This window comes from Strix uralensis, chromosome 1 (assembly GCF_047716275.1).
Source record: "Strix uralensis isolate ZFMK-TIS-50842 chromosome 1, bStrUra1, whole genome shotgun sequence".
Lineage (NCBI taxonomy): Eukaryota > Metazoa > Chordata > Aves > Strigiformes > Strigidae > Strix > Strix uralensis.
In genome coordinates this window covers 61,643,774-61,659,822 of record NC_133972.1, presented here as the reverse complement: position 1 = coordinate 61,659,822, position 16,049 = coordinate 61,643,774, and the positions used below count along the sequence as shown (strand labels likewise).

General features: G+C 40.1%; 1 protein-coding gene across 2 annotated transcripts in view; it reads left to right on the top strand.

Moving 5' to 3' along the window:
- Positions 1 to 2,451: 2,451 nt before the first annotated feature.
- The window catches only part of DNAJB6 (DnaJ heat shock protein family (Hsp40) member B6), a 65,496-nt gene continuing 51,898 nt past the window's right edge, over positions 2,452 to 16,049 (top strand). For both annotated transcript variants that reach the window (XM_074868569.1, XM_074868559.1), the window contains exons 1-3: positions 2,452 to 2,569; positions 12,408 to 12,516; positions 13,887 to 13,996. In XM_074868569.1, the coding sequence (XP_074724670.1) occupies positions 12,452 to 12,516; positions 13,887 to 13,996 (175 nt within the window). In that variant the 5' untranslated portion in view covers positions 2,452 to 2,569; positions 12,408 to 12,451. The remainder of the gene's footprint in view (positions 2,570 to 12,407; positions 12,517 to 13,886; positions 13,997 to 16,049) is intronic.

Sequence of the window (16,049 nt, the reverse complement as noted above, 5' to 3'; positions counted from 1 at the left end):
GATTGGCTCCTGCCTGGCTGTGGTTCCAGAGCTGACCGAACCTTGTGCTTTCAAGTGTAAGGGAGGGAAATCTCGCAGAACTGGAGAGCTGGGGGCAATCATGTGAGCGGCTCTGCAGAAGCTGGCTCAGGTCTGGTGGGGACAAGCTGGGGTCACACTGATTTACTACAGGAGTTTTGGGGGTACTGCCTTTGCACACTCACCTGGATCGGCAGTGTGTCCTTCAGTGTACCCCGCAGTACCCCTTCTGGCTGCCTTTGCCATGTGCTGTATTCATTGCAATCCCTTGCCTTTCCCTGTAACCTAGAGAACAGAAAATTAAATATCAAGTGCACAATATAAACAAACTTAAAAAAAAATTAAATACTTCTTGTTATTGCCCAGTATTAGATAATCTGAGCTATCAAAGATAATAAGTTAAAAGATGCCCCAATAAATGATATTTGTAATTGGTGGCTGTGCAAACCACCCGTTCTGCAGTGTCTCAGGAAATGTGTTCATATCCCACTTCTAAGACAAAGACAAGCTGTGTTTCTTTCTATAGCTTTGTTTGGGAACATTTATTGACATTCTTTGTGTTTTGCTGCAGAAAATGCCAAACTGGATCTTGTACTGCTAGCCCTGCCCTCAGCTGTGAGCAAGGCACTTTACCTTCTCATTTCTTACTTTCTCCAAGGGCAAAATTGGTCTCTAAGCTTCCCCAAACATTATTCCTGTACCTGAAGAGTGCTAATAGAGAGCTACGCAGTCTAGAATCAGAGCAGTGTTAGAAAATCTGTGGGCAAATTAATGTAATGCTATCACCCGTACAACGATTGTGTTAAAGCAGCAGTGGTCCTGGTTGCATTGATGTAGACAGTGTTGCGATTTCAGCCCTGTAATTCCATATGGAATTATGCTTCCTTGGCACTCTTCTGCTTGTGTGGATAAATGGAAAATTTTATGGTTGGCATCCATCATACCATAACTTTAATATAAATTTTACTCTATAAACAATTAAAGTAACTGCCTCATATGCTGCTTCTAGATTTACTGCAGGTGAGATTTTTAAAAGACTGAAGACTTTGCAGTTTGTTCTCACCTGTCATCAGTTATGAAAGGTTGAGGAAAAAACTCTTTATTTCCACATCAAGAAGTATTTAAAACATTAAATCAAAACTTTATATGATCTCCTCCCAAAATACACAGTGCTGACCTGCTGCTTGCCTTTGCACTTGCTAGGCTGGGAATCTTCTGAGGTTTGCAACCATTCCTTTTAGAAACAGACAGTCTAACCTACTAGCAGCTTTTTTTTTTTTTTTCCCCAAGTGGATCAACAATTTGGACTTCACAGCTACTTGCTGATGAGAAACTAATAATGGTGCTAGGCACCTCTTTGATCTAATTTTAAAGATTCATTTCCATGACCACACTTTAGCATCAAATCTCATGGAACAGTATTTCTTTTGAAGCTTTTATTTCCCCCAAAGTGCCAAGCCTATACTTTTCTTAGAGTTGCCCTACTACTTGCCCTGCTGATTTGCACTAGGTTCTCCTGTCTTATTCCAAGCTTGCTTTTTCCTTTTTGAACTGATCTCATCCCCACATAAACACTTCCAAAATAATTAGTAGCCTTTTAATTGACTTTATTTTGAGGAGCACACATTTTAGGTGTGGAAACTCTCTAATTTCACCTTGGTGATCTATAAATCAATGTCTCCTCCAACTTTTAAAATAAAGGGCAAGAAATATATTTTTACAGCAATTTAAATCATGGATAAAGTCCAAATTTTTAAAATAGAATAATAACTTGGCTGCTTATACTTTGCTCTCAGCCATGCCACTCAGAAAACCACATCCTCAAATACAACCCAAAGCGTGCTTAAATATATTTGAACAGCACGAGAAATCTGTATAGGTGCCAGCTGGAAAACGATGAATCTGGCCTCAAAAGAATTATGTGTGAGGGTTACAATTTTTGAGACTAAAACAAAGACGCACGTGGGGGAAGAATTTTGGTCTTCTCGCTTCTAGCAGCCAAACCCACCTATTCAAAGATTGGTTTTTTAACTTGTGCTGTTTTTTCCCCTTCTCCTTTCCCCCAGCAGCACACCTGGACAGCACTTCTCCCCCCACCCCGTATCAGTGAAACACAGAGGGCGTTTCCACCCAACTGCCGGCCTCTGGGGGCTGAGAAACTCCGGGATAGGAATAACGACGGTGCAGTGAGCGGCGGCGGGCGCCCGGAAGGCCGAGGCCGGGCCGTGCCGGCGGCACCCGGGGCCGAAGCAGGCGGCTCTGCGGGGCTGCCTGACGAGGACGGCGACCGGGCCGCGAGGCGCGAAGCCCCGCCCCCGCGGCAGCGCCGCCAGCCGCCGGCAGAGGGCAGGCTCCGCCCGCGCGGCGGGCGGGCGCGCGGCTGGCGGGCAGCAGCACGCCGTTCGAGAAACTTCCGGAAACAGCCGCGCGGAAGTGACGTCGCGCGCTGACGGCGCTTCCTGTTTGCGGCGGAGGTGAGCTGCCGCCGTTGCCGTTGTCCCGGGCTGCTGGCGGGGAGAGTAGCGGCCGCGCTGCGGAGGCACCGGGGCGGGTGAGTACGGGCGGCGAGGCTGCCCCGGGACGGGCCTCGCCTCCTTCCGCCGTGTGAGGGGAAGGGGGGAGCGAGCGGGAGGGGGCGCCGGTTTCTGGGCCAGGCCGCGGATCTTAGCAACAGTGTTGCTGGTAACGGGGCCTGCCGGCGCGGCTTGGTGGAGGCCTGGGTCCGCGCCGCCATGCTGCGCGCTGGGGAGCGGGCGGCGGGGCGTCCCCGCAGGCAGCCGGCCTGCCGCCCGCCTCGGGGTTCTCTCCTCGGCCGTTGGGGAGGCGCGTGGCGGCGGCCCCGGGGCAGCCGGAGCGGGGTTTGCGTGGGGCGCGCAGGGAAGCGGAGCGGGCGGCGGGGATCTCCGGTACTCGGGGGGGGGCGGGGGGAGCGGGCGGGCGGGCGGTGAGGAGCCGCCCCCGGGCGCAGTGGCTGCTTCGGGCTTGTCCCGTAACTCGGAGCGGAGGAGATACAGTTTGGGATCCCCGGGCCGTGCCATCCCCGATGGGATTTGTCTTGTTTGCCGCAAGCAGCGAAGGCCTAGGGAGGAAAAAATCCGCTTTTCCAATTCTGCTTTCCGTTTCGAAAGGATGAGGGAGAGCCTCAGTTCACCCTCGCTCTTGAATATGTTGAACAGACCTTCATCTTAAGTCCTTTTCTTCACAGCGTACTTTTTGGCATGCTTGTAAACTAAACGTGCTTTTTTTCCCCCCGATAGAAGTGGTTTAGTTGAATTCTGCTCTGAGTTTATTAACTCACCGTAGAGTCAGTAGTAAGGTTTATTGTGGGTGAAGGTGGTAGCAGCCAGGTGTTTTGAAGTTGCTGTTACCAAGTTCCAAGCTGGGTTGAAAATTGTCGCTGGCAGGTAAGGAACGTAGTTTGTTGATAGTTTTTGCTGGATTTGGGAGAGGGCAGCCAGTTGGGAAGACATTTATGACCAGCATTCCTGTTTGTAGCAACACTTTATACTGTGTTACAGTTTTATTGTCAGAGCTCTCCTTGGCTGTTGAAAACCTGTGCTGCAGGCTTGACCCATTCTCATGAAGGCATTAGAAAAGATTATTCAAAATACTGAGCAAATTTGGTTTGAATTCTGATAATAATAAACTAGTTCGATTCTCATTTGGGCACAATAACTCCATAGAAGCTAAATTTATAACAATGCTAATGAGCAAATGGTCAAGCTTGTGACATTGCATAGTCAATCAGTGATCAAGCCCCGAGTTTTTAGGATATTAAGTGTCAAAACCTGATAAGAACAAGGTGTTGACATGGAGGGAACAGCTGGAATGAAACTAGGCTCTGCCTCTCTGGTCCTCTGAGATGGCAGTTACCGCTGCCTGCTGACCTTAATTTTGTTTACTCTTTGGAGATCCTTGTACTCTAGTTAGGAGGGATTTTATGTTCAGCAGATGATCAAGAGCCTGGTGGTTAAAGTACCATTTAGTTTGCTGGATTATGTTGTCAAAGAAGATTTGTTTGGACCAGTGAGTAAATGTATTTACAGATCTTGTCTCTGTGATTTACTTTTTTGTGGTTTTTTATTTTAAGCAACCAGAATGCTAACTAGCGCAGAATACTGATCTGACTTTGTTTCCTCCTCTTGGCTCTCATGCTGCCTTTTCAACGGAGAACAAGAGGCCGTTCGAAATGGAAGATAATTTAGGATTAAATTTTCTTAAATAATCTCAGACATTGGAGGCAGAATTTAAATTGCTACTCTTACTGGCAGTACTGTTTAAATTGCAATGTTACTAATAATTTCTTTATCTGTAAACTGCAGAGTTCTCCCCCTCTTCCATCAGATTTGTCTTTTTATGACTTGTGCTTTCTGACTGCAGCACGTTCTCACCAAAACAGCTTTTCTTTCTGGTATTTTCTTCTATCTTTCCTAGATTGATGCAGTTTGCTAATTTATCTTGGCTGGACTTTGGGAGAAAGCATGCAAGGCTTCACTTTTGCGTAACTCAATTTTTTTAGTAGATATATACATTTCTCTACCTACTGTATTCTTTCTTTCATCCACTAGTAGTTTTGGAATGTACATGGAGAGAGGAAACAATTTACGTTAAATCGTCATCACAGTAACAAGGATATATGAGTTCCTAATAGTATCTGGACTGTACTGAGGAAAGAAATACCTGTGGGGTTTTTTTAAACTGCGAAACTTTCAGGACCCCTGCATTTGCACATCTGTGCTTAACGCATTGGCGCAGTTAGGTCTTTGAGCTGAGGTCGTGCGGGATGAGAGTGATGATTGTGATTACAGTGAGTCCAGAGGCACTGAAGTTCTAGCCTGGAATTGACTGAAATGTCACACCAGGTTGAACAGTAAGTGCAGCCACCTGTGTTAGCCATCTTCTGCTCTTGTGCTGCTGGCTATAGAGCACAGTGCATCTCCATCATGTCAATACTCTGGACTTCCAGACTTGAGCAGACAATCTGTTTCTTACCAAATAAATAGTGATGTTTTGAAGGGAATGTATTGCCTTAATTTTCAGCTGAGTTGTGTGAGGTTTAATATTCTAGTATTTTTCTCCTTAAGTAGGAAGTGCTCCATTTATCTAATAGCATTTATAAAGAACCTCGTCAGTTGTGTCCCAAAAACATTTCTGTCAACAGCTTTCCCTTTGTCTTGATTTATTCAAGGAATGGAAGGATTAGTGAGAAATTACTTAGCTTTGTCAAAACTTGTTGGATCTTATGTATGATGATTGTTTATTTCAAGGTAACTTTAAATTAAAACCGTAGTTGATTATATTAGCAGGTTTAAATTATATTTTCTTTGGTTTTGGATGAAATACTACATTTGAATGGATGTTAGATTTTTTTCTTAAGTTTAGACTTAATGAAAGCATTATTCTGCTCCTGTTTATTTGACTACTAGGGAAGAAATAATGCATATGAATTTCACTTCTGCAGTTACTAGTTGTAGGTTTCATTTATGTTTTCTATTTGTTCTGAGTAGGTATTGAAATCCCCCTGGTATTGGCAAGGGCTCAGCACTTAACAAGGATGTTAAAGCTCATATAATAAGTCTGAAGCCATTCATAGCTAGATTACTGCCAGTTTTTGTTAAAACTTTGTTAATTCTTTTGATTAGAAGAAATTATTTTCTCTTAAAATGTCTGAATCTGACAGCTTGTCATCATTGTTCTGAAAAAGAAATTGTCATTTGTTTTAATGTACCTTTTTTTTTTTTTTTGCTGGCTGGCTTAAGTATGACTCCAAAAACTATTTCAGAGGAAGTACATAGAAACTTCAAACTATTTTCTTTTCCCTGAAGGATCATCTGGTTGCATGTGATTATTTGGCTGAAACTTTCTGGATCTGATCTTTGCCAGTTGAGGCTTTCACTGTTTTTAATCGCTTAATCAAACACAGATCATACATTTTTTAAAATCAGGAATATTTTTACTTTGCATAAAATAGCCTTTTATGGGTAGTTTTAGGAGGGTGCCAGTGTTCCAGATATTTGTATGACACAATTCCAAATTTGGACACCTGAGTTGTTGTGTTTTGGAAAAATGCCCCTTTGCTTTAAGGAGAGATGATGAATAAGTGCCCCTTGATTTAAGGCATGCTCATAGATCAGATAGATAAGCGGCAGAATATCAGCTAAGGGTGCAAGGATAGCTTATTCACTGATCTACTTCCTTCTCCAGTTTTTGTCAGCTAGTTTATGTTTCTTTCACATATGAAGATTTTCGATTTCTTCTGTTTCCATTTGTGGTAGGTTAATTGTTTTTTAAGGGTCTCTTACTTGTCCTCTACAGGCTCTCCATGTGCCAGGCAGAAATACAGACCAGAAAGTCCTGTGGTTCTTGCCACAGTTGCATCTTGCTCCCCTTGGTGAGGAGAAGAATGGACGGGGTTCTTTGTAACTTCTTGCCTTGAGGGGTGAGGGAGCCTTGTACAGGTGGCTCTTTTTTGGTTGTGTTGGGTTTTTGTTATTGTTTTTTTTTTAAATAGAACTTGAACTGCAAGGTAAAGTAGTCAGCCTAGCTACCTTTCCCCCTATATGAACTGCATCCTCTCATAATAATCACTGTATTCAAATCCAGTCTGTTTTCTAACGTAGAATCAGGATGTTTGCTGTAAACATGAGATTAAGCTAAGCTTTTTGGCATGTTCATTTTATTAGATTCATCTCATGGGGATGCTTGGTAGTATTAATATAATGAGTATAAACATTGTTATTTAAGTACATTTTATTAACTTTAATTATATGGTAAATTTACATTTTTCCATGAAGCAATAAATTTCAGGAACCTGTGAGGTTAAACTGTGACAGCTTTTCTAAGCTTAGGTAAGTAGAAGTTAAAAGTACAGAGGTTTTTATATACCTTAGTCTGTACCACACTGTGCATGTATCAGTGGCAAGAAAAATTTAATGTTGGTGCATTGTTTAAATGTATTTGTCAGGTTAATCACAAACTTTATACAGGTTTTATTGCTCTGTATTACTGCACTCGTCAGAATTAAAAGAAACTTCCTTTCAGTTCCTTAGCATTCTTAAACTTCCTATTAGAAAAAGATTTTCTGATATACAGTGTGGGTGTTTGTTAGCACTTGTACAGTGCTAGTACAGCCAAGAGACTTGGTCATGGTCTCAGCTCAGTTACGTGTGGTGCATCCCAGATATTGTTGCTAGAACTGACAAAGATCTCTAATTTTATTTGGGAATTGGCCAAGGTTTTGAAACTGGTGTGTCTTCCTGTGTTGCTGAGTTGTACTAGGTAAAATGCATTTGATTGTTGCCTGAGTGGTGTTATGCTCTGAAGAGTTGTGGTGTGAGGTTTGTCTTTTTTTGGTTAGGGCGTAGAATGACACTCGAAGGCAGTTTCTATAACCAGTATCTGTGTGTTAAAGCAGTGACCTCTTCAAGCCAGTGAGAACCCCTTGGGCCACTGGTACAAATGTGTCTTGGCAAATAGTGCTTTATGGTTGATCCTTGTTTACCCTTCTTTTAGATGGGTAACTTGGAAAGGTATAGACAAGTAATTACAATTCATGAATTGCATTTGAAATCCGTAGCTTGTGAACAAATGAAGTGACTGAACTTCTCTGAAGTATGTTACTTTAAGACTGGAAATATTTGTATATGTCTCTGAATTTACTGTAAGTAATAAAAAGCTTAGTAAAGGTGTTTTAGCTATGTAAAAATCAAATGAAGAAATATTAGAAAACTTCGAAAGTGTGTGTGTGTTGCTTGGTGTTCTTTGTATGGCCCTGGATCCATACCAGTATTAACGCTACTTGTAGTTGTTCATACTTTGAAGCAGTGTAAAATTTCATCAGGTCCAGCTGACATACTGCTTTCTAATAAAACTCCTGGAATGCAAAAAATCGTATTTTCTTAGTCAGTTGCAGTTCCCAAAGATCCTTGAAGTGTGTGCATCATCTATTAACATACCAGAGACATCTCTGAATTGCGCAGTTGCTGTTGAGTAGGTCAGAGGCAAGCTCAAGCTGAACTGGTATTTGGAAGAGGGTATTCATTCTTCCTGTGTTAGCAGCCGGATGCACTCCTTCAGGTATGTTCATAGAAAGCAGGCAGGTACTAGGAATTCGATGGCTGTGTGACTTGCACAGGATGGTGATGACTGGCTGCTTCTGTGAATTGCATGAATCAGGAATTTGGAACTCCACGTCCTACCCAGGTGACTGCGATAGTCACTAAGCTTGAGCTATTCTGGCATCTTTCAGGACTCTGTGCTGCCTCACTGCTTCATGGCCAGAAATAGAGAACTTTTTCTGACCAGGCTGACTGCAAAGGTTGCATGCCCCTCACTGTCTGATACAAGAATTTCTTGTTTGGATACCTTCCTCCCTTCTGTATTTAGTTGGGAGTGCTGCTTTGTCATCCCTGCAGGTTGTGCATCTTGATTACTTTTTTTTTCTTTGTCATCTGATCTTATAAAAGTTTGTAGCTCTTTACATATCTATCTTCTGTAATTCTTCCCATGCCTTTTGTGTTGCCAAGGACTTTGCTGTAAAGAGAGTTTATGAGCTGGGTTTCAAGATAACTCTAGACTGGTCTAGCTTTGGGCTGTGGTGTAAGAGGGAGGTCTCAATCCTGGTGATGTACTCCTATCAGTTGCCTTGAGTGAGTATGAGCATTCAGGGCTTCTGCTCCGTAAACCAGAACAAAGCTGACTACTTCTGTGATGACTGAGAAATCTATAAGCTATGGAACCTTTTGGTTCATATAAGCATTTGGATGTTTGATTTATTCATGCTCCAAAGAAGGAATTAGAGTAACTGATAGCATCCTATAAACATAGTGCAATTATGCATGCAAGTAACTGTAGATTTTTGCAAGCAGACGCAAAGGCCGTGAAACAACTTCTTTCATCTGGGGTTTTTTTGCTTGTTTTTCCTTCTGAGACTTTGAAGATTTTTCTGTGGTTGGAGGTGGGAAATTAGCTGATGTGAGCTGGCTTCCTTGTGGCTTTGGAAAAAAAGCTCTTGAGTGCCTAGTTAATGAGCCTTGCTTGTGTATTTGGAGACAAATTGTTTGACAGATTTGAGGGTTGGAAGAAGATTTTTGTCAGTGTCCTTTTGGTTAGGACAGTTGAGTATTCTTGTTTTTAATTTTGCAGGAAGGTATATGGCTTGCTTATTTGAGGCATTTAGGCATTTTCACCATGCAGGTTCCTACTAGCCTTAAAACTACTGTTTTTTTTTTTTTTTTTTGATCAGCTGTTTTCTGTTTTGTTACAAGTTGGTGGTCGTTTTTTTGAGTGAATATTTTGATTACTTTTTTCCTGGAAAGATTGGAGTCTTTTCTAGTTTGTGAGTGTTGGGCTGGGGCTATTGTTTTGGGTTTTTTTGTGTGTGTTGTGGGTTGGTTTTGGGTTTTTTTTATTTATTTTGGTCTTACTGGATGTTGAGCAAAAATCCAAGTATTTTTAAGGGGCTAAATATTAGCTGGCATGGTTTCTTGTTTTTGCATGTTTTGCTTAAACTGGACAAAAAAAAAGCTGCAGATGATTTTTTTCATGTAAATATTGCTAAAACCTTTTTGCACACAAGAAAAAAGTTCCTATGATACCTGAAATTGTAGCAATGCAGTTTATCTTTTATGGTAACTAGCAGATAGAAATAATGATTAATTAGAGATGAACCCTTACTGTCACCTGAATGTTTAAGGATAACATCAGCAGTTTATTTTCTTTAGAGATCTGCTGGTTTGTCTTAATTCAGACTTTATATGGCAGGTAAAAACCGAGCAATAACACACTTACAAAAGATAGAATATGAAAGCCCCAGACATTTCTTTGAAACAAATAATTCTTCTGTTCTTGGAGTTGCTTCTTAGGGTCAAAGTAATCTATTAAGAGCCGGTCATGTTGCCTCAGCAGTCATTTTTGGTCCCAACTTCAGGCATCTGTTATTTAGGATATATTGCTGTATGTATTGAGTCTGAACTTAAAACCCTGCCGCACTGCTTTTAAACAGCTGAAGTGTTTGAAGAAATACATGTTGAAATCAGTATGACTACCAGTGTGCACAGAGTTCTCTAGGAAAAGATGTGATTGATTTTTTACGTCTAAGTTGGTTTTCCTACCTGCTTATTCTAGCTAGAAGCTGGAGTTTTGAATTTTCCCCTTAAGATATCTGCCTAAATTGAGAGGAGTGCTAAGGTGAGTCTTGTGTTTAAGAAGGAAGAATATGGAAAAAACACTTAGCAGTATGTGTGCGTGTGCTCTTACGTGTTGTGGCTTCCTGCTGTTAGCTCACTGGTTTTAGGCTCTTGTTAGGAGGGGCTCTGACCTCTGGCTTTGAGCTTGACTCGTACTGGATTTCCATCAACCCCCCCCCCAATTTCTTTCTGTAAACTATATGTTCCATATATGTTATTACTCATAAGGACTGGCTACAGAATTTGATGATATTCTTAACGCATCTTAACCTTGCTCCTCGCTTGTGTATTCATAGAGCTGCTGTTCTAACCATTGTTTGGGAAACAGCAAAACTAGTAAGGCCTAGTTGATAGCAAATATTCTGGGATATTTTTGGTAACCTGTATGTTTACATATTGAATTCTGCCATTGCTGTATTAGTATTGGCAGTTTTAATGTTCATTTTAATGTATGTCTCCTAGCTTCCCTTGATGTTGGTCACAGTATTAACTATACCCTTACTATTTTTTTCAGTGTGAAGGTTTCTTCAAAGGGCAAAGTCAATTAGAGGTCTGTTTACCTGCTACACTTTAATTTTGTAAGTGTTTGTGGGACTGTATGGTTAACTAGATTGCTGAAACCACCCAAGTTTTAAAAACATGTAGCTCCTTCAATACATTTGCTTCTGTAAGTAGTTTGGAGGGGGGAGGTAGTGTGGCAGGGTATCTCTTAAACTGGTTTTGCCATTTGAGGAAATGTGTGTGTAACCACGTCCCTAATTAAAGTTAATTAAGCTTTAACCTACAACAGCAGTGTATTTTGAAGATGTACCAATTTATTTTAAAAGGCAGTCTCTCTTTAATGTTTATATCCCAGGATGTTGAAAGATATGTGTAATACTAGCACCATAAATCAATTTCATAATATTTCACCAGGCTATATCATGCTTGATTCTTTCACTTATGTGAAAGAACATGAAAATGAGACTTTTCCTGGGCTGAAATGAAAAACTGAATGATTTGAGGGGAGGAAAAAAAAAAGTGATTTCAGTGAATTTTTGTTCTTGATACATGGGATAGGAAAATGTGACTTAACACATTGCTGTATTGTTATGTTCTAAGTACATTTCGGTGACTTGCCTGCAACGAGTTGATAACTCATTGGAAAGGTCAGTGTTGCCTTGTTCATAAAATAAAATGAACCAGCAGCAGCAGTAGGATGGTAGGGTGGTTGGAACTTTTGTGAAGAATGGACACTTGTTACAGTGGTGGGGAGAAGAAGGCTTTGCATGAAGAGATGAAATGTTCAGGAAATTTTTAGAAAGATTCTTTAATCTTAGTGGTCATTTAGTTGAACTAATGGTTAGTATAGCTGTTCCGTGTTAGTATTCTCTAATACTGACAAGAAACTGTCGGTATTTGAATTGAGTAGGGCAAATGCTTTTCTTCTAACTTGTAGGTTTCTTAGGACTCTTGTGAAAACTTATTCTCTTATACTAAGAAACACGAGGTGCCTCTGTACTTGAGTTGGTTGGTTAACCTTGCAGTTTGAGCAGTCTTGCCTGGCTATGTACTTTATGTTGATAAACATAAAGGAAGTAAATGGAATTCAGTAGCTTTGGCAATATGTGCATTTTCTGTCAAAGTTTGAGTACAAGAAAGTCTTATTGGACCCTATAGCTGTAATATTAGATTTCTAAGACCTGCATACATATTGCTTTTTTGAAGGGAGCATCTCAGTGGAAGTAACGTTCTGAACAGTAGATGTGAAGGATGTGGCCCTTCTGTTTATGCTCCTATGTGTTTAAGTCATGACATAGGTGTCAGAGATGACATAAAGTGCACATGATACGTGGTTTCTTTTGCATTCAGAGTTATTAATGTATATATCAAAATGGTCACATACTGTACATACTCTTCGTAATGTACTGATTAAATCTACCTTTTCAGTCTTTTGTTTCAGGAACCTGCTGTTTACCTATGTCTCTGTGCACTGTGTTCCAGTGGGATTAAAGAACATAAACAAAAATCAGAATCTTAAGTAATTGATCTGTCAACCTAACATAAAGCATTTTTATTTTGGGGGGTTTGGAACATTCGAATTTCTAAAACCAAGCAGCTTTCTCTGATCAGGTTTGGTACTGGAAGATACTAGGCTCCTGCCTGACTTTTATGAAGTAGCATTACTGGACAAGCTTCATTTACAAGTTCTTGTTGTTACAGGACTTGAAAGACTCAGCTGTTGTTAACAAGACAACTACTGAAACATGGTGGATTACTATGAAGTTCTGGGAGTGCAAAAGCATGCCTCAGCAGAAGATATTAAAAAAGCGTAAGTTCACTGGTATATATGTCAAAAATAAGTTATATATTTTAAGGAACAAATATAATCGCATGGTTTCTGATTTCTCACTGTTGTCAATGCTAGAATGAGTAGTAGCCATCTGAGGTGATACCCTTGTTAACAGATAAATATTCTGACGAAAAGGATTTGCTTATTTTTATGAAATTAGGAAAAGAATCCTGAGTACTGCTAAAGTGAAAATGCCATTGGTCACTGTTTTTTGATCACTGTTAAATACATTTCCGTACAAGTGTGCCTCCAAACTTGATATGGTACAGGCAGTGACAGCCCCTTCTTCTGTGGCTGAATTGCAGTAATTAGTCTTCCCCTCCACTTGCAGAGGTGCTTTTTTGGATACTAGCTCTTTCTTAACATGAGGTCTGGTTTCTGTGCTCAGATTTTGATGGACTGAACATCTGTTACTATTAAAAAGACCCCCACTGTTTCAATTAGGAGTGTTCAAAGGAATTAAATACAGTTCTTAGTTTAGATTTACTGTTTATGTACTGTTTTAAGATGGGTGTTTGTAACATTTTCAGAAGACACCATTTACTTTTTAACAAACAATTGAGAAGAAACATTTCTGTAGTGCACAATTCTAGTATACCAAAACTGTTTGACAATAAATTGCAGTTTCAAGAGACCTGGAAATACTGTGTTTCTCTCTCGCCTTCTTCTGGTGCCTGAGCTTAATTAATCAAATTGCACCGGTGCATAGAAGTTTGATTTATGTTTTTCTCCTCCCTTGTTCTTTTGCAAATTCCTGCACGTACTACTTTATCAACTCAAATGTTTGAATGGTGATCTTGGATGACTGTAAAATACTCCAAATCAAGCTAAGCACAAGCTTAGCTTTGCCCCTCTAAGTAGTTATGAGCACTTTGCTTAAAGTATTTCATTTGAGGATAGGAATTGTGTGCAGCTGTAGCAAAGAAGCCACTGATGTTAGGATGCTGCCAGTTTGGTATCAGGGTACTCTTGAAGCTCTGTCGTCTTTGTACCAGAATACTCTTAATGCTTCCCATGGTTGGTTATAGTATTGAATAATTATGGAGCTCTAAGGAGAAGCCCATAGCAGAAGTGTTATGGAATGTTTTGATTAGACCTGCCAGATGTTGATCATCAGAAATGAACAGGAATAACCTCAAAATAACTAAAGAACCCAAAACCTACTTTTTTAAAGCAAATCTGAGTAGATGGTTCTTTGCGTATGTGCAGAATCTGTTGGTACTGGTCTAGATGCAAGATACAAAGCACTGGGGAATTTCTAAATATTTTAATCCCTGACAACTTGTTTGAAACATTTAGCATATTCCTTCATTTCAGAGTAAAATATCCTTTGTTTTCCTTCCATTTAGGTACCGTAAACTGGCATTAAAATGGCATCCCGATAAAAATCCAGACAATAAAGAAGAGGCAGAACGGCAATTTAAACAAGTAGCTGAGGCTTATGAAGTTTTGTCAGATGGTAAGTGTATTTTAAAAGGGCTTTTGAAATGCAGGGCTCTAGTCTGGGTATCAGACTGGAAATGCTGATGTGTATGATGCTTTAAAAGGATATTGTAACTTTGCTTTACCATCCAACTCAACTATTTCCATTTTCAGAAGAAAGGAGAGAAAAAGAAGCCGCAGATAAGACAGAATGAGCAGAAATTTTGAAACTAAAAATTCAGGATCTCTCTAGATGAGTAATCAAACCAGTTTCCTTCTAGAAATTGAAATCCTGTGTTTGCGAGGCCCATTTCTGAAGAGATATCTGTGAATACCAAGATTCATTTTATCTTAGGAGGTAAAGCCAATGTTACCATCGGTATAGGGGAGTTCCTGTGTTTCTCCAACAAAAATCAGGATAGACGAACTATGAACTATCTACTGCTGGGTCTACTGCTTCTAGTTGTAACAGTAAGCTAGTCTTGATAAAGCCCAAGCATACTGTAAACCCTGAAAATTTGGATTGTGTTTGAGTGAATTCCGTAAATTCAGTCAACTGTGATACTGAGGAGAGTGTTTATTTTGAATTGTTCTGAAACAGTTGCTTAGCCTGACACATGTGGTACAGGAATTCTGCTTATAGTTCACCCGTATCTTTTTGCTTGAAAATTATCATTAACTTTTGCTAGTGTTCTGGCAAAAGCAGTCTGAATCATAACAAAGTGACTTAAGCTACTTTGATTATTTTCCCCTGTAATTGACTGCAGCTGTCTCTGCTATTTCTGAAGTGTCCTTGATTTCACCTGAGGCCAGTGAGCATGGGAAAGCTATATTTAAAGCACTAGCGGCATCTAGATTACCTTTCAGAATTTGGCCTGGTTTATCAAGCTGCAGTCTTGCACACCCTGTTTCGTTGTTCGGTTTTGATACTTAATTGACATGGCAGAAGCAAAGCTTAATTTATGGGCAGTTCATTGTATACTTGTCTTTGAGAATAAATTAACCTTCTTAGGCAAATTTTTTGAGCAAGATAAAAATAGGATACTAGTCTGGTTGTTTTACAGATCTTTTAAGTTCTTCGGAAACAGTACACTGCTAGAATTTTAGAACATCTAAAAATGCTGCCTGATTTTGGATCTAGACCAAATCCTAAGTTACTGGTGTCTTAACAATCATTTGTGCAGCGGGGTTATCTGAATCCTGAGCCCCGTGGTTGAGAGGCAATCAACTGTTCTGCAGACTTAATGAAATTTTCTGACACCATTACAGGCTTGAATGAAGATAGATTTTTGGCAGAAGAATAGTTTTGTAAGGGGTTATTACATAAGCAAAGAATACTGAAATTGGGTGATCATAGAACACACTTCCCTTGTGGTTTCAAGAACGTTATATTTTTCAAGATGAACTTCGGGCTTTGTGAACCCTCAGGTCTTTCTCGCTGTTTCCTGCTCCTTCTGACAGTTTGTCTGCCTTGCTGCTTTAATCTTTTTACATTGGTGGGTAGGTTAACCTCCTTTCTTTAAAAATTGCTTTCTAGAAAGGCAGTATGGGTAATGTTCCAAGCTTTGTGGGGATGTGTGTGTGGGAACCTATTGCAAGTTTCCATTATTTGGAGATGATGACCGGTATATAAAATTTTAATTCCTGTCAAAAGTATTTTACTTGTCAGCAGCTGTTTGATGTAACTGCATGTTCTTTCAGTGATCTATTTAAATTTCAAAAACATCGTTCTCTGAAGAGATTCCACTGGGAATAGCATGTTAATATTAAGAGTCTAAAATGAGATGCCCTGGCTGGTTTTTGACTGATGCTTTCACACCAGTGTAAGCAAAATAAGCTATCTGCCTCTTGAAGGTCTTTAGGTTCCCTTCCAGTAGCAAAAGTTCAGTCTGATCTTATGTAGTAATGTAGAGTTAATTTTTTTTTCCCTTTCTCACAGATACTGGAAGGCTGGTCTGCAATGAAATTAAGAAATAGCCATTCCATGCCTTCTAAAATAATAGAGAGCAAGCAGTTTGAGTAAAATCCTTCCACAGCATTTTTTTTAACATCACTTCATTCCCCTTTATTGCACTAGAAGTGGCTGTAAT